This window comes from Lithobates pipiens, unplaced genomic scaffold (assembly GCF_037356315.1).
Source record: "Lithobates pipiens isolate NorthernLeopardFrog02 unplaced genomic scaffold, aLitPip1_a1.2 Scaffold_16, whole genome shotgun sequence".
Taxonomy (NCBI): Eukaryota; Metazoa; Chordata; class Amphibia; order Anura; family Ranidae; genus Lithobates; species Lithobates pipiens.
Genome location: NW_027507748.1, coordinates 516,941,404 through 516,968,624, shown reverse-complemented (window position 1 = coordinate 516,968,624; position 27,221 = coordinate 516,941,404). Strand labels below are relative to the sequence as shown.

The following is a 27,221-nucleotide window of genomic DNA, read 5'->3' as shown; positions in this document are numbered from 1 at the left end:
CCGTGCTGACTGCTGTGCTCTAGACAGTCCTGACCACTATTTACAATATGTTGCATGTTATACAGTCCTGATTGCTGCACTTTAAATGATTTGTTGCTCATTACATACGGCTTAGCAAGGTGTTTACTTATATCTTAAAAGTTGCTGTCTGCAAAGTCGTTTTCTACTTTATTTAATGACGCTCTTCTTTAAAGCAGTTGTAAAGCTTCATATTTTTTTTCTTAAAATAATAAATATGCCATACTTACCTGGTCTGCAAAGCTTTTTTTTTCTTTTGTTACTGAGTGGCCCCAAACCTCATCTTCTGGGTTCCTCTGCCCATGCTCTCTGCTCCTCATCTTCTTTGAGTGTACCCATAGCAAGCTGGCTGCTATGGGAGCACTCCTGCGGGCATCCATAGAACCGACAGCGCAGCTTGACCCCCATCACTCAGATCCCTCTTCACAAGATTTGACTGACAGTACAAGGAGCAAATGGCTCCTGCTGCTGCCGCTGAGACATTAACATAAAAAAAAGATCACTGTCACCATAGCAGTGCAGTGTCACTATTGTGACAATGTACTAATGTGATCAATGATCAGAGACACAGTGTGCTGTAATGGCATACTGTGTCTGATTGCTAACTAGAGCAGTACAATGTCACCATAGTGACACTCCAGTGCTCCGATGGCAGAGATCAATAACAGAGCACTTTTTTTTTTCTTAATAGTGTGTTGTACAGATTCGGAGGTTCTAAGAAAACTTCTATAAAAAAAAAAAAAAAAAAAAATGCAGATTTAAAATGTATAGTGCTGTGAAAAAAGTATATGTCCCCTTCCTGATTTTCAATTTTTTTGCATATTTCTAATGCCGTGTACACATGACCGGTTTACCCATCGGAATAAACTCTGAAGGTGTTTCCGATGGAGTTCTGTTGTAACTGTCTTGTGTACACACGATCACACCAAAGTTCTATCGTTAAGAATGCAGTGACGTACAACAGGACTAGATAAAGGAAGTTCAATAGCCAGTAGCCAATAGCCTCCGTCTCGTACTTGCTTCAGAGCATGCGTCGTTTTTGTTCCGTCGGAACAGCATGCAGATGAGCGGTTTTCCCGATAGGAATTGGTTCCTTCGGAAATATTTAAAACATGTTCTATTTCTAGGTCCGTTAGAATTTTTGTAAGTCCAATGAGGCATACACACGATCAGACTATACGATGAAAAGCTTCCATCTGACTTTTTCTGTCGGAACATTTCGCTCGTGTGTACGTAGCATAACACTTAAATGATTCAGATCATCAAACAAATTTTAATATTACACAAAGATAACCCAAGAAAATCCAAGATGCAGTTTTAAAAAATAGGATTTTTAAAACAGCTTACCTGTAAAATCTTCTTTGAAGTAAATTGGGGGACACAGGGCCATAGTAGTTACTATTTGGGTTATAGGCCACCTTCAGGTGATGAACACTGGCACGCCCTAAGACAAAAAGTGCACTCCCTATATAACCCCTCACACTACTGGGAGTACCTCAGTTTAATAGCAAAGCAATACACATGTATACCAAGAAGGGAGGGACCTCTGTGTCCCCTGATGTACTTCAAAGAAAAGGATTTTACAGGTAAGCTGTTTTAAAAATCCTATTTTCTTTTCATACATCAGGGGACACAAAGCCATTGTAGTTATTATGTGGGATGTCCCATAGCAATGCCAACTGAAGGGAGGGAGATACAACAAAAGTAGGGCACCAAGAGACTAGAGGACTTATACAGCAGCCTGCAGTACACTGCACCCAAAGGCGATATCCTCATGACCTTTTACATCTACTTGATAGAATCTGGTAAATGTATTGATTGAAGACCAAGTTGCGGCCTTGCAGATCTGAGCCATGGAGGCTGGGTCATGCAATACCCAAGAAGCACTAACAGCCCTGGTGGAGCACGCTTTAATATGAAAAGGAGGAATTTTCCTCTTTAAACCATAAGATTGAACAATCACTTGACAAATCTATTTAGAAATGGTAGATATCGAAGCCGCCTGTCCTCTTTTAGGACCGCCTGGCAACACAAACAAAACATCTGTTTTATGAATCTGAGCAGTCACTTTTAAATAGATATGGACCACATCAAGAGAATGTAGAGACTTTTTTTCCACAGAATGAGGTTCTGAAAAAAATGAAGGCAGAACAATATCCTGGTTTAAATAAAAACCTGACACTACCTTCGGTAGAAAATTAGGATGAGGCCGCAATACAACCTTATCCTTATGAATAATCAAATATGGCTCTATGCAGGAAAGAGCAGCCAACTCTGATATTCTCTTCGTCATGAGGATCACGGGAATATCTTGAAACGGACAGGAAAAAGCATGCACAGTTTGAGGAGGCTTTAGCAAACCCAACCACTCAGTTAAGCGAGCATAAATGTGGAGCGGAACATACAAGAAATTGCACCACAAAGATTGAAACTGGCTGATTCTTCCACATTTGGCACCTCAGAAGAAGTCATCAGCCTCACCACGGTCCGTTGAGGGGATTTGGCTTCTCCCGCCCCTAGCTCCTCAGTTTGAGGGTCATGGGCAATGGAAGAGAACCTGTGCGATTAAAGTAACTAAACATTTTTATTTTTTTTTAAACCCATGATGGCTGAGGGGAAAAAAAAAGTATTTTCGTAAAATACACAGGGGCTGCAGTGTTGAAAACAGTTGCAAACATTTCATGGCCCCGATGCTCACTCTCACCAGCCACTCCCTCTCAGGGGAGGATGCCATTTGTAGAGATGAGTAGGCTTTCCAGAGCTTGAGGGGGTCCCTTTTAGCTCTATTTTGGGGGTGTTTTAACCCCCCTTCTGACCTTATCATGATGCACAAAGCAGAGGTACTATCAGAAGAAATCGCATCCACTGCTTGAGAAATAGTCCAGCCACTGCCGCTGCTTTTAATGCTCAGCCTCATGCAAGTAGTAAATGTGTTAATCAGGAAATGCCTGTATCACCAAAAGCTCTTTCATGCTCCCTTAGCTCTCATGTCTCTGTGACAATTTTGCAGCCAGCATAAATGGAGTGTTTTTAAAAAAAATCACACTCCCGCATTGGAGGACGCCAATGCTGCGCTAAGCCTCGCCCCACCTCCTTTCTCTTTCAAAAAAGAGTTTTCCTGCGCAAGCACAGGCCTCCGATCCGACCGGAGCGGCTTGTGAGTGAGGGAGGGATGGCGTGGAGGAGACCCGGAAGCTGCCCCGTGTAGGGGCGGTGAAAGAAAACTGCATTGCCTATTGTTTTCAGTTCTCTCTTATACTCAGCCTCATGAAGAGGGGAAGCGTTCAGCCCAGGTGGGGGTCTCTGGAGGAAGAAAAAACCCTCCAAACTTACCAGAGGTCTGCCTGCTGGCTGGAGAAAAAGTCTGCTGCTTCTGTGACACAGCGTGATCTCTGAGCAAAGCAAGAGAAGGTACGTGCTCCATACAGCCCCCAGCGGTGACACATAGGCATAACAACATTTAATTTAAAGGAGACAATTCATAAGACAATTTTAATAATTTCTTAGAAAAACACTTACCTTTCCCGCCGCAGGGTTTTCTGTGGTAAACCAAGAGAGACACAATCTTCACCCTTCACGGTGGGTTCCATTAAACCTTCATGACCTGCGGATCCTAGAGGAAACCCACAATCCTGGACCTGCAATAGCACACTAGCAGTAAACTTTATGGCCTTAATACCAAAAAGTATTGGATTCGAGGTCCAGCTCTCAAAAGAGAAGCATTCACAGGCAAAAACCTTGTTTCTTCAGGCAAGAGGCCCGGGTACCATTCAATTCAGCCAGAAAGACACCTTGAATGGATCAGTCTGCATAGCTAGCCCCAGCAAGGATTGCTCCAGAGGAGCTCAGCATAGCAAATCTTTACTCCGTGACCAACACCTAGACACTGGTGAAAAAACGGAGGTACTCCCAGTAGTGTGAGGGGTTATATAGGGAGTGCACTTTTTGTCTTAGGGCATGCCAGTGTCCATCACCTGAAGGTGGCCTATAACCCACATAATAACTACCATGGGCTCTGTGTCCCCTGATGTATGAACATAAATTATTTAATTTCCTACCTGGCCCTATGTGAAAAAGTAAATGCCCCGTCCCATGCTGAATCATGAATGAACTGTGATTCCCCACAATGTTTTGGAAAGCTGAGTTAAATTTCACTTGCCACACCCAGGCCTAATTATTGCCAGACCTGTTGAATCAAGAAATCACATAACTAGAAGCTGTCTGAGAAAGCGATGCACGCAAGCAGATCACAAAAAGCCACACTTCATGCCACAAGCTAAAACAATTCAATAACAGATTAGAAACAAAGTAATGTACATGTATCATGACCTTACACAGGCCGTTCATGCTGGAAAACCCTCCAATGTGGCTGAAAAAAAAAAAACAATTATGCAAAGAAGAGTGGGCCAAAATTGCTCTACTGCAATGTGAAAGACTCTTTACCAGTTATCGCACACACTCGATTGCAGTTGTTGCCTCCAAGGGTCGCACAACCAGTTATTAGGTTTAGGGGCAATTACTTTTTCACATAAAGCCAGGCAGGTTTGGACAGCTTTTTGACTTAATAAATGAAACCATCTTTTAAAAACGGTATTTTGTGTTTACTTTACTTATCTTTGTGTAATAATACAATTTGTTTGATGATCTGAGTCATTTAAGTGCGACAAATATGCAAAAAAAAAAAAAAAATCAGAAAGGGGGCAAATACGTTTTCACAGCATTGTATATCAGAAAATTGGCCTGGGCAGCACAGTAGCACAGATTTTTTTTTTTATATATATTCATAAGAGTATGCCATCTTTGTGTAAATGTAGAAAAACTGAAATTCTGATAACATTTGGGATGTATTTTGCAATAACAGAATTTTTTGTTACCATAAAAGGCCTTTCTCTGAGTTCACAGCTCATCTATTCCTTGACCATGGGGTTTTAATGCTACATCTACAGGAGTAGGACACTAGGCAGAAAATAACACAGCACTGTCTATGGGCAGTTCTAGATTGTACAAAACCACCTCTTGACTAAAGGCAAGCCAGTAAGTCCCAAAGTAGTGTAAGAAAAGATAAAACTCAAACAGAGAGGCGAGTGCTGTGTCCGTTAATAAACACAGGGGTAGACAAACCAAAAAAACTGAAGCAACCAGGCAAACGTGCCAACCATCCAAACAAACCTCCAAAGAGGCAAACAAGGTACGCGATTCCAGTGGGTTCCTGCATCACGTCACCTGTCGGCAGTTCATACTGCCCTATACGAACCACTGCGGGTGTCAATACAAAGTTAATGAACCCATATCGATAGGCAGATTGCAGTGCGAACTGCCAAATGGTGCAGGAACCAGATGGCATAGATGTGAACACCTATACGATCTGATTCCAGTGTGAACCAAAAATAGGGTCCTGCACCAAAATACATACAATCTGTATAACTGAATTTGGATCGCACAGACATTGCATGTGATCTGCACAGCAGTGCAAATCACATGCAATGTCTTACATCACACCAGTGTGAACCAGCCTAAAGCTAAGAACTGTGCAATCAAACACAGCTGATCACTCATTTCTCCCTGCTGCTTAAGCAGAGAGTGGCGACTGTCAGTCACCAATCTCTGTTCTGCTTCTCCAACACTCACTTGAGCGCCGGGCTGGGGAGGGAGCGGCTGGCTCAGTCTCCCAGCAGCACAGCTTAGAGGCTGGGCAAGGTGCTGGTCCTAGCTCTAAGCCACCTGTCCTAGCTCTAAACCACCTGTATCATTTGAAAGTGGAATTCAGTAGCTGCCAGGTCTATTTAACTGTCTAACATTGAAATTAAGTGCAACCTTACTCATATGAAATAAACTAGCTGCTACTATTCAAAGGTGCCGTGGATGTATGGATCAACCCCTTACTGTGAGATAGACTGACCTAAAGTCCATAAGATTTCTGGCTGGTACTTAGAAGGAATATGCCTGCTGAACTATGAACTGCACTTTCTTGCACGCTGATGTGGATTTTTTAAATCTATACATTTTGTTACAAATTGTTACTATTCGAGATTAGGAAATAGCCAATCATACCATCTACCTCATCCCCGTTCCCCACCCTCCTTGCTTGATCTAATCTATTGGTTAACCATTTAGTGACTGATTGGACTATAGAACAATTGTTCTTTTAGTATTTATATTGCATTTGCGTATTGATCAATTGTGGTTCCAATTGATTACAGCAACCTGTTCGGACCTGTGTTGTATGTTGTGTATATGTTCTATGTGTGTCCTGTGAGTTTTACTCGTCTGCAGTAATTTAAGTTTGATCATGTGGGTAGTCGCTCTCTTATGAATTGCAGTTTTTGTCATTTATATTAACTTTGAATTAAAATCGATTGGTTAAAATGTTTAATTCAAAATTGAGCTATTTATTGTTGCCAATAGTAATTTCTTTGTAGTCCGATTCTATCGGACTATACCCCCCTTTTTTTGTCCAAGGTGCTAGTTCAGACTTTTGGGTTGATTACAACTATATAGTTGCAATCTTTCCCCTGCCTGGACTGGCTCTGTGACTTCAGCCAACAGTGGGCTTTAGCCTGCTGTCAGATTAAAATGGGGCACAGGGGGGGGGGGGCGTGGCCTGCAGCGGAACCAAATGGACGTCTGATTCCAGAGCTCCTGCTTCCCCGTAGATACAACGGCGACAAGCGGCTAACAGGACCCCGTTTATCCTCCATACACCTGGCGTTTTGAGAGGGGCACACCCGGAGAGCATGATGGGCAAGCAAAAAGGCTCGTCGAAGCCACAACGGCTAACGGATTTCTTCCTACAACCGTGCCATAACGGTAGGCAAGATGGCGCTGACCATCCATCCTCATTGACTGCCAAACACAAGCTGAAACTGCCCACTAATACCTCATCCCCTAAAAATCTGGACTCTTATAGCGACCAGGCCTCCCCATCAGCATCCTCTCCCTCGGGGAGCCCAGCTAAAGCAAAGTTAAAGCTGGATGGCTCTGGATGCAGCCCCGCGCTGAGCCCGGCGGCAGACTCTGAGGATGACACCAGGGAGCTCCATGACTCTATTTCCAACTATCCTACTACCAATCAGCCAGTGCTGGATACAGTACTGAAGGACATGCTAGTCTCACTGAGAAGCACGCTCCAGGCTGACATGATGGGTTGCATGAACAGGCTTAGTGGAGCTGTGAGGAAAGTGGAAGACAGAGTAGATCACCTGGAAGGCAAGATGGGGGAATTTGCCTCCACCATAAATTACTTGGTGGATGCTCACGAAATGCAGGAAGGGGAATCAACCTGGGTAAGAGACAAGCTGGCCGACATCGAAGACAGGTCTAGGAGGAACAACCTCAAGATTAGAGGTATTCCTGAATCCATCCAAACCTCAGAATTACGCTCCTATGCCGCTGACCTGTTTGCCTCTCTTCTACCCAATCTTTCCGCCATTGAATTGTCTATTGATAGGATACAACGGCTGCCAAAACCGGCCTACCTCCCAGACAAAATCCCCAGGGATGTGATCCTTCGTATGCATTTTTACTACTCAAAAGAACAACTGATGCAATACGTTCGCAAACAGGAGCAGCTTCCACCTCAATACCAACACCTGCAGTTCTATGCTGACCTGTCCCAGCATACATTGCAAAAGCGAAGAAACCTAAACACGATCACAAAAGTGCTGCGGAACCACCAAATCCCCTATCGTTGGGGTTATCCCACCAAAATCACGATTACTTACCAGGAACGTTCGTTTGTCATAGACTCTTTGGATAAAGGTCTTGCCTTGCTAAGGGAATGGAAGATCCTTCCTGACGCTAAAGATAATAATGCGGATGCCTCCACTCGCCAGCTGCCCAGCCCAGACTGGAAGACAGTGACACCACAAAATGCCAGCTCACATGCTTGACTATATGTTAACGGGGTCATCTCTCCTCCCGACGGGGAGGCAGGACGACCGTTAGGCCTGAACTTTTACCCCGATTCACCTGAGCAACATTTGGTTGCATACGATCCACCCCTTCCCTCTTGAGGGGTGTCTTGGACCTATGTTGGAACTTACCATGCATAATGGTTTTCGTTTTCTCAGTTATGTTTGTAAAAGTTGGTTTTTCTTTGTTTTTTTTCTTTCACTTAATCTGCCTTTATTTTTTCTACTTCCGGAGTTTTGCCAGCACTTGACGAACCGGCAGCTTACCTCAAGAATGCTTGTTCATCGCACGGATAGCGGCTTCCACGAACAGCTTCAAACACAGTCCACAGAAAGGTCTCGACCTCGGCTTCACTGTGAGTACACGTTCCACGGAACGGCCACCTCACCCCTGCTGACACTTCTAGGGGGAAATTTCTGCCTTCTCTTTATGTTTATAGAGCCTACACTGATCTCAACCTACATCCATCCCCATGGCCATTAACTTTTTATCTATCAATTCCAAGGGACTCAACCACCCCATGAAAAGGAAGTCCATGTGGAAGGAAGCATTATCCAATGGGTCAGATATCCTCTGCGCCCAAGAAACACACTTTTGTCAACATGCGGCACCGGTCTGCAAGCATAAAAACTTCCCACACACCTTTTTTGCGAATGCCACCTCTAAAAGGAAAGGAGTCATGATAGCAATCATGGACTCTGTTACTTTCAATCTACATACGGTAATTGCAGATCCACAGGGTCCCTATTTGATTTTGGTATGCGATATTGATCAAACGACTTACACCATTGTAAATGTCTACGCTCCTAACACCCGGCAAATCTATTTCTTTCACAAAATTATGAAGAAGGCCCGAAAATGCAGCAGAGGCTCGATGGTGCTATGTGGTGACTTTAATGTCGTACCCGATACGTCCATTGACACGACATCCAACTCTAAACGCCTACCCACATCTCTGGGTAGTACATTGCACAGTGAGGATGTTTATGACGTATGGAGATGCCTACACGCGACTGAACGAGACTTTACTTTTTTTTCTGCCCCTCATTATACGTACTCACGAATAGACTTGTTCTTGGTCGACCAACACACATTCTCCAAAGCAATATCGGCATCTATCAACACCATCACGTGGTCAGACCACGCGTCTATCACGCTATCGTTGAAAAACTCTTCTACATTTGAATCCATTCCTCTTTGGAGGGCGAACTCTTACCTTATGCAATTGCCTGAGTATAGGTCGCAAATCGAGGACCATTTGGGGGAATTTTTCTCCCTCAACGGGCCCTCGATGCCTAACAAGTTTGTGCTCTGGAATGCCCATAAGGCATATATTCGGGGAATTTTCATAAAATTGGGAGCTGGGGAGAGGAGGCGGCGGCAGCAGAGGATACGTGAAGTTACTGACAAGATCCGCGACTTAGAATCTCAAAATAAACGAGACACATCCCAATCTCTGACTGAACAGCTCAATAGATTGAGACATGACCTGAGACTCCTTCTACTGGACTCTTTTGAAAAACAGACAAAAAGGCTAAAGATGACGTACTACACACAGGGCAATAGGGCAGGGAAATTACTTGCACACCAACTTAAAGGTCATAGATTAAAATCAAAAATCCCTTACATCATTCATCCCACTAACAAACATAAGCTGTTGCATCCACAAGACATTGCCAACGCATTTAGTAACTATTATGGTTCCCTTTATAACTTAAAGGATGATACTGCCACTGTCCAGCCCACGCCCTCCCTGATCAATGACTTTCTACAACAGCTATCCTTACCTACTATCTCCTCACATCATCTGGACCGACTCAATACGCCTTTTACGTTAGAAGAAATTCTCAAAACAATTGACTCACTCCCCAGCTCAAAATCTCCTGGTCCCGACGGATTCTCCGGAGAATACTATAAGGTGTTTAAATCATTTCTACTACCTTGTCTGACAGAAGTGTTTAATGCTGCCGCCGCTTCCTCCTCCTTCCCACATGAAATGTTGAGCGCTATCATAGTGACTTTGCCGAAGCCAGGAAAAACTCCAGACACACCGGCCAATTTCCGTCCCATATCCTTACTAAACACGGACGTGAAAATCTATGCTAAACTTATAGCAAACCGGCTGATAACTATTCTTCCCTGTTTAATACACCCCGACCAAACTGGGTTTACAAAGGGGCGTCAGACCTCAGATGCCACGAGGAGGTTGACAAATATCATCCATCTGGCTGGCGCTGGGCGGGGGCCTTCTCTGCTCCTTGCATTGGACGCGGAGAAGGCCTTCGACAGGGTCCACTGGGGGTATATGAATGCAGTCCTAACCAAATTTGGATTCTCCGGTATGATCCTATCGGCTATAATGGCTTTATACTCAAACCCTTCAGCTAAGGTATATACTTCGGGTGTACTCTCTACTCCCTTCCCAATATCGAATGGGACGCGCCAGGGGTGTCCACTCTCCCCCACTAATTTTTAATCTAATATTAGAACCACTGGCGGAATATATACGATCCCACCCCAATATTGCTGGGTTTAAGACTCTGACATCAGAACACACGATCAGCCTGTTTGCAGACGACATTATTTTGATGCTTACAGATCCTGAAAATTCCTTGGCTTCGGTTCATGACACTCAGACTATTTGGTACGCTGTCTTATTATAAAATTAATGAGAACAAATCTTATATCTTGGGATTGGGTGTGGACAGGGACATGCAGTCGAGAATTAGTGCACGGTTTCCCTATACATGGAGTGAGAAGGGCATAGAATACCTGGGAATCACCTTGACCCCCACCACTGGTGACCTATACAATAACAACTACATTCCCTTTCTTAAATCCCTACCTTCCAAGCTGCAAGCCCTTGACAAAACAGAACTTATCTGGTCCGGTAGGTTAGCAGCGATAAAGATGATAATTTTACCCCAACTACTCTACTTATTCAGGTCCCTTCGTATCCCCATCCCCACTAAATACTTTACTGAGGTACAAGCTGCCATAAACAAATTTTTGTGGAAAGGGAAAAAAGCTAGGTGGGCCTTTAAAAGCTCGCTGACAGCGAGAACGGCCGGGGGAGTGGGAAATGTACTGATCTATGACTATTACATTGCCTCCATACTAGCGCAGCTGAGGACGTGGTTCCCAGATTCGCCCCAAACGAGATGGCAGGAACTTGAAGAATGCCAAATCCCCAACACTAGCTTATACAATTATTTACTGACACACGTAGCCAATGCATCCCGCGTCACAGCCTTGGCCCCCTCTATCGTAGCATCTCTACGAGCTTGGAGGATACTCCTTACACAAACTTTTACCACCCCTAATTCCACTTTAAAAATTCCTCTCAGCAGTCTCAGTGGACTCATCCCCAATCTGCAAATATCTCATTGGCAAGAAAAGGGTATCACATTTATTGAGGATCTTATGATAGGACCAGCAATGAAAACATTTCGCACATTACAAATTGAATATGGGCTGACAGATTCTGATAATTATAGATACATCCAAATTAGGCATCTTCTCCAATCACACAATCTCTCCGACATACAACTCCCCTGGAAGATTGTTTTATATCTCACCAAATCCTTTACTAACTTGAAAGGAATATCTCTATTCTATAATGCCCTCAATGACAAACTGACATTCCGCAAGACATCTAATATTAGTGCTTGGGAGAAGGATTTAGGGGAGACATTCACAGAAGCCCAATGGCAAACAGCGCTGCGAACAGCTTACGCATCCACTAAATGTATCAACCTTTGGGAATTGACGCAAAAAATACTGCGACGCTGGTACATTACTCCATATAGGATTTCCAAATTTGCTCCCAATGCCTCTCCACTTTGTTGGAGGCAATGTAACCACCCTGGCACCCTGTACCATATCCTCTGGGAATGTCCTAAAATACAAACACTTTGGAACAAAGTATTCCACTTATGCTCACAAATAGCACAGATTCACATCCCCGCTGACCCGGCACTGGCCATCTTATTTCTAAACATAGATCAAATACCCAAACCCGCCAGAATGATTGTTTCCCATATTATGTTGAGTACTAAACTGGCTCTAACGCGCCACTGGAAAGATCATAACGCACCAACGTTAGGAGAAATCATCAGGATTACTGACACGCATGCCATGTATGAAACCCTGTTTGCGTCAACCCAGGGCAAGCTTGTTGCGGCCAGGGAAAGTTGGAAAAGGTGGACTGACTGGTTTACTAATACTAAACTGATATGATTATTGCTTTATAATAACCTAGACCTGTGAAAGGACATATAGCAAAATGTGTTGAAACTCCGAACCTCTAGCTTTTCTTTTTCTTTATTTTTATTCTATCACTTTATTATTTCCTTTGTTCTATTTATCCTTTATCAATTCTATCTTTGTTTTATTCTTTACTCTCTTATGTTAATCATCCATCATTTTCTCTCATTTGCCTACATGACGTATTATTCATATGCTTAGGCAGCGCAACTGGCTTCACCAGATTTGATTACCGAACCAGGGGAAGGTGGAGGTTTTCCCTCTCTAGGCACAGTGAGTACCCACTAGGGGTGCCAAAGGGAGGGTCTCCTCTTCATAATGGGGAACCTACTGGATACACAGGGAATCCATATTACCCCCTGACTACTGTACTGGTGACCCAGGTGTGATGCGGTTTTGTTCTTTTTGTATCTTTCTTTACTTTCTATATCCCACGTTAGTCATCATATGCTTCTACTCTATACTGTAAACCGGAATGTTGCAATACTATGTATGTAGGTATACCTTTGTTAACTCACAAAAATTTTAATAAAAACTTATTGCAATGAAAATGGGGCACAGGAGTGCAGAACAAATTGCACTCCCGTGATCTGTAAGAGAAGAACAGCCAAACAAGCTTTGTCTGTACTTGTCCTTTAAACAGAAACCAACAGGGGGGGGGTGTCCGGATGTGAGCGGCGGCGGACATCTTCTCTTACAGCTCCGAGACTCCTGAGCTGAATCCGTCACCATCCTGCTTATCCTGGCCTCAAAGGAGCTGGCCACTTCTCCTAGCTGCTCACCCGGGGGCCCTGCTGTGATAGGAGCTGATATTGGAGCCGTGCTCTTCTCCTGCTGTTCCGTGGGAAGGCCTGTGCCGGAGGCTCAGGCCGCCATCTTGCCAATTCAGGGCCTGGAAGCATCTGCAGCCATCGAGGCATACAGAGAGGTAGGAGACCTTCATCCATCCTCCCATCCCTCTGGGCAGTCCCTCCTGACCCAGTGGTTGGATTGACCCTCGGGGAGGAAAATAAAGGCTGCGGTTCATTCCGGCCCAGCGAAGCCTGTGCATCCGCGGACTTTCCTATGGCGGCCGCCCGCGGAGGACCATCGCGGCAGACCCGTGCCTCGAGCAGAGGTGTGTGCCCTCCATCAACCTGCCCACCGCATCCTGATCCTGCTTGGGGGCAATATAGGGTATTAGTGCTGGGTCTGAGAAGCCTATGTACTGGGACTCCCTTGCTAATGCCATCTCTCCTCTGTGCCCTGATTCATTTCCTGGCACGGCCTGGGCGCTGCTGCCTTTAAACCAGCCACTCCTATCCCTGTTGTCTTCTCCATCTACTTTCAAATACCCACTCTGCAGCTGAAAGTATTGGAGGGGGGTAACTGCTCCTGACACTGAGCGTCTGCACACCTGGCTATCCTTGTTATCTTGAGGCCCTCGTTGCCCCGGTGAGTGCGAGCCTGATTCTCCTCCATATTGGAATTACCTGCATTGATCCTCATTCTACATCCATGCCGGCAAAGAATAAATCCGCAACCCTGCACTCCAGCAAGAAGCAACCGCCAGCACAAGCTGAACGATCTGACACCTTACTAGCAGACAAGCTTCACGCTTTACTAGCTGAAATGAACGTGGAGGCGAGACATCTGCCCAACTGCTCCAGAGGCCTCAACCTCTGGAGACACGGCGGTGATCCTACTTGCCATTGAAAACAGTAGATCCTCACTGCTCACCTGTAATGACAAACTAACGGAAGAATGTAATTGCATACGGGCTGACCTAGACAAGTTCAGGGGCTGCGGAATCTGAATCCCGCATTTCGGCAGCAGAGGATCTAACTGTCAACCACGACCATTGCATTGAGGCGTTAGAGGGCACGGTTAAAATGTTGGTAGCAGATGATGCTGCGAACCACCTAAGGAGAAATAATGTGAGGGTGCTTGGTCTACCGGAGGGATCTGAGGGCGATTGGCCTGCAGAGTTTGCTGAAGCCTTCTTCAAGGATATCCTGGATCTAGCACCCGTCTCGCCGACCTACGTGGTTGAACGGGCACATAGAGTACCAACTGGCCGCCGACCACCTGGAGCGCCGCCTAGACCTTTTCTGGTACGGTTTCTCAACTATCGAGATCGAGACCGCATCTTGAGTGAAGCCAGGAAGCGGCCCCATCTAAGTATGTAAACGCTGATATCCACCTCTATCCTGATTTTTCGGCAGATCTACAGAGGAAGAGAAAAACCTTTCAAGACATCCGTAAGTGCCTTAGAGAAAAGGGCCTGCCCTACAGTATCTTATACCCCAGCCAGCTACGAGTGGTACACGCTGGCACCACAAAATTCTTTGACTCCCCGGAAGAAGCGGACTCCTGGTTCTCTACCCTGCGGTAAACTATCCCCCTTGGATGTGGCTCATAGTGCCCGCCTAGTACAGAATTTTGTCCTGAGAGGTCTTTTCCTTTTTACCGTCTGAATAACTGCACTCCTGCCTACTACTATCATTATTTTTTACATCCTGGAGTAAACGGAGCAAAGAAGATTGTAAGGAAGAAGGTTTACACGGGTGGACGTTGTCCCCCTACTTTTTTTTGCTTTTTTTGTTCTCTTTTTCTTTTTCTCCCCGAGTCTGTTTCTAGCTCAAGTACTGTAAGTCACACTTCCCAGGTAACTGGGAAGCTGAACTATCTAGTTCTTGCCCTGCGCTAAGTTTTGGGCACAGACTGTTTCGTTTTTTTTGTTTAGGGATGAAGCTGACCTGTTCCAATGGTTCTGGTGGGTTGGCAGCGGGTTGTTTGCTTGCTGCTAAATTATCATACTTTGATACTACTTACTTATGTGAAGGTAATATTGTCCATGTGTGGGTATTGGTTGTTCTATCCTATTGGAGGGGTGGCGGGCTGGGGGGCAGAGCGGATCGCTCTCCTCCTCCCTTTGGTAGGCTACCCTGTTATGTCTGTATCTGCTAGATGGAGCTTAGATTGGTGTCATGGAATGTGCATGGTCTTAATAGCCGTTTTAAGAGAGCAATAATGTTTAAGTATCTACAGGCGCATAAGTCGCACATTCTCTTCCTCCAGGAGACCCATCTGATGGGCAGCAGACACTTGGCCCTCCGCAGGAGATGGATGAGACAGTCCTTTCACGCCACATATTCTAATTATGCTAGGGGGGTGTCCATCCTCCTGAACAGATCCCTTAATAGGTTGAACAAGTTATCTCGGATCCAGGGGGACGGTTTGTCATACTGCTTTTGACTATAGAGGCCAAGATGTTTGCGTTTGTATATGTTCCGCCCCCTTTTTCAACATCTGTGCTTCACGCGGTGTGTGACAAGCTGGCTCCTCATATGGTAGCGAGGCTTATCTTGGCGGGTGATTTCAATGGCATACTAGGGACCTAAAATCTGAGGTGCGTACGGCTGAAGAGACGTTTGCAGTGGATTCTTCTCCTGGGGCATACTCCTCCCTGGCACAGGCTCAAAGGGCGTTCTCAATATACTTGTCTAATGTGACGAACTCCTCGTAAAGGTTGTTTAGAGCCAGGATATTTGAATCGGGGGACAAGAACGGGAGGCTTCTGGCAGGCCTGGTGGCTGACCCCAAATTTCAAACGGTCGTACCCGTTATACACACTGAGACAAGGGGTGTGACTTCAAACCCATCTGACATCCTTAATTAATTTCTTACATTTTACTCCTCTCTATATAAATCCACTGCTACGCAGCTTTCCTCTGAGCACCTATCCTTCCTCCGCGGACTGTCTCTGACTGGCCTGACAGGGGAGGATGTAACCCTATTAGAAGCTGACATCTCGATTGCAGAAATAGAAACGGCAATTCGCTCATTACCACCTAATAAGACGCCGGGTCCTGATGGCCTCCCAGGAGACTGATACAAAATGTACATTGCCGACTTAGCCCCACGGCTTCATAAGCTGTATGCCCTTAGTTTAGAGACAGGTTCTCTACCTGATTCGATGTCGCAGGCCCACATAGTCCTTGTTCAAAAGCCCGGAAAAGATCCCTCCTATTGTTCAGCATACCGCCCTATATCCCTCCTTAATTATGATTTAAAAATACTGACGAAAGTGCTGGCCACCAGGCTGATGGGGATCCTCCCGTTTTTGGTTGACATAGATCAAACTGGTTTTATGCCAGGAAAATCGACTGATGTTAATATCCGTAGAGTTTTCACTCATCAACAAGTCCCTTCTACGGACCAGGACACCAGGGTTCTTGTGGCCCTGGATCTTGAGAAGGCATTTGACTCGGTGTCCTGGACCTACATGGAGGAGGTACTCAAGTTATATGGTTTTGGTCCCATTTTTAGGGAATGGATCCGGCTATTATACCAGAAACCGGCAGCGCAGATTAAATTGGGGGGTAGGCTGTCTTCCTCATTCCCGGTGGAGCAGGGCACCCGACAGGGTTGTCCTTTATCCCCAGCCCTTTTTTCCTTGATTGTTGAGCCCTTAGCGGCTGCGCTGAGGTCCTCAGGCGCTGTTCGGGGGGTGCGGGTGGGGTCCTTGGAGGAAAAGATTGCACTCTATGCCGACGATATCCTCTTCCTCCGGGACCCTGGGCCGTCCCTTCGGGCGGCGCTGGAGCTCCTATAGAGAGTTGCTGCTATGTCGGGCCTTAAGGTCAATTGGGACAAGTCCCAGATCCTACCGGTGGACCCGGGGCTAGGAGGCTGGCAGACTCCTCGCTCCCGCTACAATGGGCCGAAAACATTAAATACCTTGGCATTATCATTTCTCCCAGAATACAGGACTTCTGTAAATTAAATCTTCTTCCTATCCTGCAAACTACGCACAATAGGCTGAAAGTATGAGCCAGTCTTCCCCTTTCGCTGATAGGTCGAATTAATTTAATAAAAATGAAACTGCTCTCCCCTCTTCTGAACGTAATGCGCCATTCTCTGATATGGATACCCAAGATCCATTTTCGACGCTTAAATTCTCACATAACTAGTTTTTTGTGGGGCACTGCACCTCCCCGTTTCCGCTTGTCCATACTACAAAGACCTTGAACACAGGGGGGCCTGGCATGTCCTGATTTTTTCCTTTACTTTATCACGGCGATGCTGGCACATGCCCACAGCTGGTTTGCCTCGGACGCCACCAATGCAGCAGTTGCCTTGGAGGCCTCCATCGTGGGATCATTCGAAGCACCGTGGAACGTTTTGTTCAGGGGTCCTAGAGCTCCGCACCCTCTCACTACTTGGATGAAGACGGTGCTGAGGGCATGGTCTGTGGTGGTTGGCCGCCGGTCGGCTGGGCCACGGACTTACTCTCCTAATACCCCATTGTGGCTCAATCCCTCCCTACCTGAATTCTACTCTTTCCCAGACCCGATCGCGTGGGCGTTGAAGGACGTTCGGTATATCCATCAAATCTGCAAGAATAGTGCGTTACTGACACTTGACCAGCTGAAATCTAGATTTGATTTAACCAATACACATTTTTTCCGGTTCCTGCAGCTTCGTCATGCATACAAGACTCAGTTCGGTGACTCTCCTGTAGCCCTATACCAGTCTAAACATGGAACTGCTCCTGCATCAGGAGACGTTGCCTAAACATCTATCCACGATTTACAAGGCTCTGCATCCCTCTGTTCATAGTGGATTGGAAAAACTTCGAGACTTTTGGGTGGCGGAGCTACAGGAGCTGGATGGGGAAGACTGGGAGGACATATGGGACTCCCGCTTCAGATATTTGGTCTCTTCTAGGCTTCATAAAATATACCCTGACTCCACGCCACAGTGCTGGCGTTGTCGGGCGGATTCGGCGGGGTACATCCACATGATATGGTTCTGCCCTGAGGTGCAACACTACTGGTCACTGGCCGTCTCCTTTATTACTAAACTAACCACGATTCCTATACCTCAGACAATTGAGATTTGCCTGCTTGGTTTGGTAGACGCGGTGGTCCCCTCGAGGGCGGTTCGCACATTACTGAGTTTGTTATTTTTTTTATGCCAGGAAACTGATTGTACTCCGGTGGAGGGCTCCCTCAGTGGCCCTCACCCTGAGTGCATGGAAGTCATTAGTTAACCTTGCAATACCCTTTTATAGGTAAGTATATTCTAGCCGGGGATGCCCTCAAAAGTTTCAAAGGGTTTGGAACATCTGGTTGGAGTCTGAAACAACAACTGTGGAACAGGAGAGCCCTGTGGGATTGTCAGCCCAATCTAGCTCATAGATGACTCCCTTAATGGTGTCGTCTGGAGGACACCTGAGCCGCCTGACTGCCGGTAGACACCCGCTGATGAACTTTTGATTTGGTAGTCTACATACAGTAAATTACTAAACCTATGTCGAACACTGTATAAGGTGTTTCTCCTGTCAACTTTAGCAGCAAGCTACGGGGTTTGTTTCTCGCTGTTTTTAGGGTTAGGTTGTAATGCCTTACCTAGTGTTTTCTTGTTTTAAGTTAAAGCGGGAGTCCACCGTTTTTTTTTTTTAAAGCCAGCAGCTACAAATACTGCAGCTGCTGACTTTTAAAATAATGACACTTACCCGCCCAGCGCGCCCACGATGTCGGCATCCGAAGCCGATCTCTCGATTGTCTCTCGGGTGCTGCCGCCGCCTTGCGGCTTCATTTCCCGGTTCCCTACTGCGCATGCACGAGTCGCGCTGCGCAATAAGGATGGTCCCCGCTGTCTCTGGGATCCGTGTGTTTCCCAGCAGACAGCGGGGGACCTTCGGAAAGGGGCGTAGATTCTGCGTAAAGGGGCGTAGCTTCTGCAGATATCTATGCGGGAAGTAGGTGCAGATACCTGTTCTGTACAGGTACCTGCACCCCCCTCCCCCCTGAAAGGTGCCAATTGTAGTGCCGGAGGGGGGGAGGGTTCCAATGAGTGGAAGCTCCACTTTAGGGTGGAGCTCCGCTTTAAGTGAGCCCGGGAATGCCCAAACGGCTCTGTTTTGTAAACCTTTATTTTTTGGGGAAAATAATAAAAAGAATTTATAAAAAAAAAAAAAAAAAAAAAAAAAGAACAGAAACCAACACCACCTTGCAGCCAAAACAAGGATCTGAGGATGCAAGCACATCAACTTTGTAAAATTTGGTAAAAGTGTGCACAGGCGACCAGGTAGTCCCCTTGAAAACCTGAGAGACAGACGCCTAAAGTGTTGGAACACCCAGGCACTAATCGTCCTAGTAGATTGTTCTCTAATGGAAGAGCCCGCTCTTTAAAGACATACGCCTTAGGTAAGGAAAAACCTTAGCAGACTTGTGCTTACCAAAGGGCACAACCACTTCAATGGCAGACCCAGACTCAGCCACAACTCAGGCTGAGAAACCTCAGAGTAAAAGGGCAACATTGGGGGATGCTTTTTACTAGGAGAAAAGGAAAATGGTCTCTATAGTGCGGCTACAAGAAAATGACTGCCATCCCTTAGCCTGGCTCTCGCATCATGGGAGGGAAGGGGAGGAGAGGAGGGGGCATCTACTTACTGATCCAAATGAGCTTGAAGGTAAGGCTCCCTAGACAGATCCTCTTCTCCACCAAATTTGCAGGCTGTGGACCAGGGTAACATTGTGATATGAACTGTAGGTGACCAGTCATATGTGTCCCCACGAGACACTTAACTTGGCGACTGCCCTGGTCTGGAATGGTGCTTTTGCTTCTGACCTGGCACGTAGCTAAAGGTCTGTGTATACTCCTTAGCCAGATTGGGGTGATTACGGTATCTAGATTATCCAGCCTGCCACGTAGCCTGGCTCTGTTAATTGAAGATCAAGGAGAGAAAAAAAAAAAAAAAGACTACAGAATCAAAGGTTCCAGTAGGGAACTAGGTCTTTACTACTTACACTAGGCAGAAAACTCTGGCTTGCCCATAGCAGAGAGAAGGCTTTATACCAGCTAGGACTGCCCAAAGGCAATGCTTTGTTCTTTTCTACTTAGTGTGCTACTCCTGTAGGTGGCGCTATTAAACCCTATGGACAAAGAATAGCAGAGCTGTGTTCTTCAATGAACGCAAGAGAAATTATTAATATTACTATGTATCCCCACATATTCACTGTCAAAACAAATCATAAAATACTGTCATTTGTAGCCTGTAAATAAAATGAATTTAAGTATTTGGAAACACTGATCACAGATTGATTTCTTTAAAGGAAAGACCACTCAGCTGATAGATGGCTGACTTAACATGTACATTACAGAGAATGTTGCCAGCTAAAAGATACCTATAAGCATAAAAGTGAAAGCTGCTTCAAGTACATTAATGAGCCATGCATGTTCACTGCTATTTGTATGGCGTAATGTGAAGTTAAAATGAGCAATTGTCAATGCATAAAGGTCAACACACTGCACTATTTTGTAACTGATTTGGCTCTGGTTCTTTGTACATTATGCCTCTCAAGCAGATGATGAAGCAGAACTGAAAGTCATCAATCATCACTATACGTCTTACAAAAAGCTATTACTATTACTCAGTGCTGTTGGCACTGAGGGTATAAAAAGGGTGAAGCCAGCATGACACATTTACTAAGCACAGCTGAAGTAACCTTAAGCCATTAAGCGACATCTTACAGCTCATTAAACTGTCAGGTGTTCTTTGGTCAATAGATACAAACATCTAGCACACAAAGTAGTGGACTATAATGAAAAAAAAAAAAACAAACAAAAAAAAAACACAAAATTGTACAACCCCAAATTGATATAAATTATTATTATTTTTTTTTTGTATGATATGGGTTAAACTGGGGTCGCCATAACGTTAGTGCTAAAGTGACGCTCGTTTTAGTGGTGCTAATAGCCCCCCTTATAATTACCTGAGGTCCATCTAGATCTAGCAATATTGTAGGAGTGTCTCTCCGCTGCTCGGGACTCCCCTCCTCATTGGCTGAGACAGCAGCATGGTGAAATAGCTCCCGCTGCTGTCAAAGTCAGTTAGCCAATGAGGAGATAAAGGGGGTGGGGCTGGGCTGAGGCTCCATGTCTGAATGGACACGAAGAGCTGTGGCTCAGGTGCCCCCCTTGCAGGAGCAGCAGGTAGGGACCAGGAGCACCAAAGAGAGAGCCCGAGAAGAGGAGGAACTGGGCTGCTCTGTGCAAAACCACTGCACAGAGCATATCATTATAACATGTTTGTTATTTTTAATTAAATAAAAACAAGATTTTAGTATTACTTTAATGATGTTAAGATTACATATTTACTTATTATTGAAAGCATTCCAGCTTTATAGAGAATACCTCAATATGCACAAAGATACACACTCATATAGTACTAGTAAATTTGTATAACCAAGTATACTCATACTGCTCTTGAAGGCCAGGGATATATCGCAAGAAAATGTCCCAGTATACATTAAAAATCAGGTCACAAAGACAAAACGCAAAAGTGATTGCCTGTGAGGTGAATTCTCTGGATTGCGAGAATCTTTTAAGATCCCAAACCATATGGGGTACATTAGGTTGTTTTAGACCTAGTGTAAGATCCAATTACAATCTTAGGCCTCACACACAAAGATGTTTTCAGGCATGAAGTGTGCATGCGTGACAGTGTCCTAATCAGGAAAATACAGCATGCATATGGGTAAATGTCTATGCACAGAAGTAGAGAGGAATACAGCCATTTACTGCTATATTGCTCCAACTGTGGCTACTCAGAAATGGAAAAAAAAGTATTTTAAAGCCTCATGCATACAAGCGTTTTTAGGAGCGTTGGCAGGGTTTTTTTTTTGCAGCTTAAAAACGCCTCTCCGTGTTATTATATAGCCTCATGCACACACAAGCTTTTAGGAGCTGTAAGTGGCATAGGCAGTTTTAAGCTCCAAAAAAACCCCACCTGCTAAATGCGGCTTAGCACTGGATACAGCCGCTTTAAGCCTCATCAAGCGTTTCTCATGCCTCTATTCAAATACAATGGTTCCCTATGGGAGCCCATTGATTTGAATAGAGGTCGCACCAGAAGTCAGATCATGATGATCCGATTTGTGGCGCGGCTTATGTGCTGAGGATCTTGAAGGGAAACCCTTCGCCAAAATAAAAAATAAAAACCGGCATGGGTTTCCCCCCCCCCCCAATATGATGCCAGAACCTTCGGTCGGGTATCAATTTTTTAGGGGAACCCCCACGCCAAAATAAAAAAAACAAAGACTTGGGCCAGCCCAGACCCTTATCTGAGCAGGCAGCCTGGCAGGTCAGGAAAGCAGGGGATGGGGGGGCGGCGAGTTTGTCCCCATGTTGATGGGGACAAGGGCCTCTTCCCAAGAACCCTGGCTGGTGCTTGTTATGCCGCGTACACACGACCAGACTTAGGTCCGACAGAATTTTGACGGAGTTCTGACAGAGTTCTGACGGACTTTCCGAATGAACGGACTTGGCCACACACAATCACACCAAAGTCCGACGGATTCGAACGTGATGACGTATGACTGGACTAGAATAAGGAAGTTCATAGCCAGTAGCCAATAGCTGCCCTAGCGTCGGTTTTAGTCCGTCAGACTAGCGCACACACACGAGCGGATTTCTCGGTAGGAACTGGGTCCGGCAGAGTTCTGTCGGAAAAATTTTAAACATGTTCCATTTCTAAAGTCTGTCAGACTTTTGAAAATCAAAAGTCTGCTGCAGCCCACACACGATCGAATAGTCTGCCGGAATTGTTTCCCGTCAGACCTTTGATGTTGAAAAGTCCGCTCGTGTGTATGCGGCATAAGGGTTTGCGGGTGGGGGGTTTATCAGAATCTGGAAGCCCCCAGATCCCAGCCCCCGCACCCTATGTGAATGAGTATGGGGTATATTGTACCTCTACCCATTCACCCAAAAAAGTGTGTCAAAAATATTTTTTTCCTCAGTTTAGGTCGATATGTATTCTTCTACATATTTTTGGTGAAAAGAAAATGCAATAAGTGTTTATTGATTGGTTTGTGCAAAAGATATAGCGTGTACAAAATAGGGGACAGTTTTTTGCCATTTTTATTATATATATATATATATATATATATATATATATATATATATTTTTTAACTAGTAATCGGGACTCCGACATTATGGCGTTCACGTCTGACAATTTTGACACATTTTTGGAACCATTGGCATTTTTACAGCGATCAGTGCTATAAAAATGTATTGATTGCTGTAAAAATTTCACTGGCAGTGAAGGGATTAACCACTAGGGGGCGATCAAGGGGTAATGTGTTTTCCTTATTGTGTGTTCTAACTGAAAGGAGGAGGGGACTGTGTAGGGGAGATGACAGATCACTGTTCTTACTCTGTATGAACAGACAATCTTGTCTGTTCTCCCCTCAAAGAACCGGGATCTCCGTGTGCCTCAAGCGATCACATCGGATTCGTGGCCGAGCAGTGGGGCGTGCGCCTCCGGCGCCCCTAGTGACCAAATATAAAAGCGACGCAGCATGACAGTGATTTATGCAGCCGAGCCATGTTGTCAAAGTACAACTGCAGCGGCTGATTGGCAAGCGGTTAAGAGCTTTTTCCTGGCATTGGTAGTGGCTTTGCAGATCGTTTTTTTCTTATGCACAAGGCCCTAATGCTAGGTATGTTTTATGTCTGAAAACATCAGACATGCACCTGTGAATTTGGAGGCTGACAAACATAACACAGATATCAGATACAGCAGTGGTCATCAACCCTGTCCTCAAGGCCCACTAACAGGCCAGGTTTTATGTATTACATTGGGGAGATGCAGACTAGAATACTGCAATCACTGAGCAGCAAATGATATCACCTGTGATGTATTTCAGTTATAACCTGGCCTGTTAGTGGGTCCTGAGGACAGGGTTGATGACAACTGAGATACAGAATAGTGACAAGTAAAGCAGAACTATAAAGTTAACATTTGTATGTTTTTACAGCCACTTTATAATTATTTCAGTTGTTCCCTTACACAAGAACAAAAAATAAATAAATCAGCACTGGGAAAAAACCAAAACAAAACAAAAACAAAACCCTGAGCTCTTGCAGCAGGAATAACACTCTGTGGACTGTACTCACTCTAACAAAAAAGTCTCTTATTCCTTATTACAAAAATCATTCACCAACTTCAGAAATTTCTATATGAGAAATGATAATGCTGTAAAGGCCACTGAGAAAGAGACCAAGTTGACTTAAAAGTTAATAACATTCAATGAACAGTCTTGGTTACTTGTACCTTTCTATAATGAGGTACAGGGTCCTGCTCATTAAGGCTTATAGAAAATCAGTTCGTGTTCATGACAGCCGTATCTCTGTCTGACCATAGACAAAAGTGTGAAGTGTGATTAGCATTGAATTCATTAAAGTCAGAGAATGTGACTTGTAACTATTCACAATTTTTGTGCAGTTAAATGTCCAAATAGATTGTGGAGATGGTGAATGACTGCATAAGAGTAAAACCATACCTTATATATTATCTTTATAACCAACCCCAACACAAAGCTCAGTAAAAATAAGATTTATAGAATTAAAGCAGAAGTAAACATCCTTTACTGACTTACCTATAGATGAGCCTATATGGCTTACCTATAGATAGATATTTACGTTACATGCAGCCAGTGAAATCACTGGTGCATGCGCTCTGAAGGAACGCCCACCTGAGCCGTTCCTTCAGAATCCTGTGCTTTGACCGGCAGCTCTCGCAAACATGCACGGGAGTGACGCCATGCGGCTCTGGCCAGTCAAAGAGCAAGAGCCTGCGAACCCGGAAGCAAGATGGGAGACCCTGCAGTGCTGACATTGCGGCGCTGGTACAGCATTGTTTAAAGATAAGTTTCACATAATGCGCTAGTACGTCCAGCGGTATACAACAGATTTTAATGTGATTTTGCATTAGAGCTCTCAACACCACCCTATGCTGGAACTAGTCAATACTAGGTGCAATGTACTTAGCTACTGAAAACTGACAATTTAAAGTGGACCTTTCAGTAACTTTGCAAGTCTGCATGGATTCATTACTGACGCACATATAAAGTATATTTCTGGTCATATCCATCAAGTACAAATCCAAGCACGGCTGCTTTTATTTTTATTATAATATGTTGTGTTTTCTTACTCTTTTAGCAGTTTCCAAGCTCCACAGATTCTGTTTCCAAAACAGAGTTTGGTAGTTTCTCAATGCACATATTTGCAAGTTAGTATGTCATCTTTAAAAATTAGGATGGACTTACTAATAAAAAAGTATTTCCTGGAGTACAATACAGGACACAGGCTTCTTTAAATCATCACAGCTAGATTATATCCAGCTACTAGAGATGGGCTGAACCCCCCCACCCCCGGTTCGTGGCAGAACTCTCAAACGTCACAAATGTTTGGACCCTATTGAGGTCTATGGGACCCTAATTCGAAAAATCAACAGTGCCCATTTTGAAAGCTTATATGCAAGTTATTGGTCATAAAAAGGTTATGGGGGCCCAGGTACTGCCCTGAGGACATGTACCAATGCAATTTTTTTTTAAAAGATAATTTTTAAAGGAGCAGGGATTTTAATGAAGCTTAAAGTGAAACAATAAAAATGAATAAACTTTGTATATTGTTCCTGGGGATCCCCTTAGTCAGCCGGTAAAGTGACATATCTGTACCTTGTATAGAACCTGCTACAGCAAAACTGAATTTTTTTTTTTAAAATGACATTTAAATTACTGGCAATACAACACCATACAAAAATGTAAATAATTGGCATCAGTTGGCACCACCCCTTGTGACGTACCAACCAATGCATGGTGGGTCGGTGATATCACAGGGGCCAATGCCACCAGGTGACATCACCAGGTGTCCCCGCCCCTTACCTATTTAAGAACTGTCAAACGGCAGAGCAGGCACTCAGTGGTTCTTTTTTCAGGTGTGGCAGTGTGATGGGCATTGTGATTGACTTGGATCTACATCAGGAGACATTGTTGTTGTTTTTTTTTAATAAAGGAATTGTCAAACTGCCTCCTTACCCTTTTTTGGTGAATGGGTAGGAGTACAATGTACCCCATACATATTTACACGGGGGGGGGGGGGGATAGATCTAAAGGGCCTTCTTGTTAAAAGAGGGTTCCAGATTCTGATAAGCCCTCTGCTCGAACACATGGGGATAAGGTGCTTTGGGGTGGGGGCCAGAGCCCCTTTGCCCCAAATATTTTTTTTTTTTGTGACAGCCATCACTGTGTAAAAAGGAAACCTGTAGTTCTGGGATCCAACAAGGAGACAGAAGGTCTTCTGCCCACAGGACAGGGTGAGTGTGCCAGAGCAGCAAGGAGCTACCAGAGAGAGAGCATTAAAAGAGACATTCTAAGCTTGAGAACTGAGCTGCAGCACTGCAAAAGGAAGCTTAAAGACATTTGTCTTTTGTGTTTGCACAATCATTTGTTTTTTGTGAAACTTTAACTTTTTTTTTCTTTTTTTAAGTGGGCCGACAACCCCCGAAACAGGATTTCCTAGATGGACTCAAGCACTGCACTTGAATGAAACCATCTAGAATATTGCCAAATCAGGATATTCAACATACATATTACAGAACATAAATCTAAAAATGAAGAACCAAGTAGTCCACAAACTAATTAGCACCTCCCTTTCAGGATTATTGTGCATGAGAGGAAGTGGAATCTTGGTACCCATGGACAATCGTGAACTTATAATATATTTGATTACACAAATAGTAAAACATGTTTTTACTAACCATTGTTCTTTTCTAGAAGACGCCGTTTATTTTTTTGTCTCTCTTCTTTCTCTCTTTCTGCCATTTCCTTTGCTAACCTGACTCTTTTCAACTTCTCTTCTGCCTCTTTGCGTCTATTATTCTCCTTTGTTGCTTGCTATAAAAAAAAAAAAAAAAAAAACATGAAAATTAATATGTATTAACAGTCTGATTTTAAATACAATTTCATATTTGTTTATCATCAATCCATATACAAATGAAGAATTAGAAAGACTGTACTTTTTTCCTGTTATACAGGTTTTGCACATAAAAGTTTTGCACTTAAAAGTCCCAAAGTCAATGGGAGCTCTTTCTCCTGAAATGTTAGTCTTCCGCAGCTTAAAGCGGGAGTCCGCCGGGACTCCGCGTTTTTTTTTTTTTTAAAAGCCAGAAGCTACAAATACTGCAGCTGCT

General features: G+C 44.5%; 1 protein-coding gene across 1 annotated transcript in view; it reads right to left on the bottom strand.

The window, feature by feature from the left end:
* DIAPH3 (diaphanous related formin 3) overlaps window positions 1–27,221 on the bottom strand; it is a 1,016,686-nt gene that overhangs the window by 247,117 nt on the left and 742,348 nt on the right. Inside the window, exon 25 of the mRNA XM_077483144.1 lies at window positions 26,790–26,925. Coding sequence (XP_077339270.1) covers window positions 26,790–26,925 — 136 coding nt within the window. The remainder of the gene's footprint in view (window positions 1–26,789; window positions 26,926–27,221) is intronic.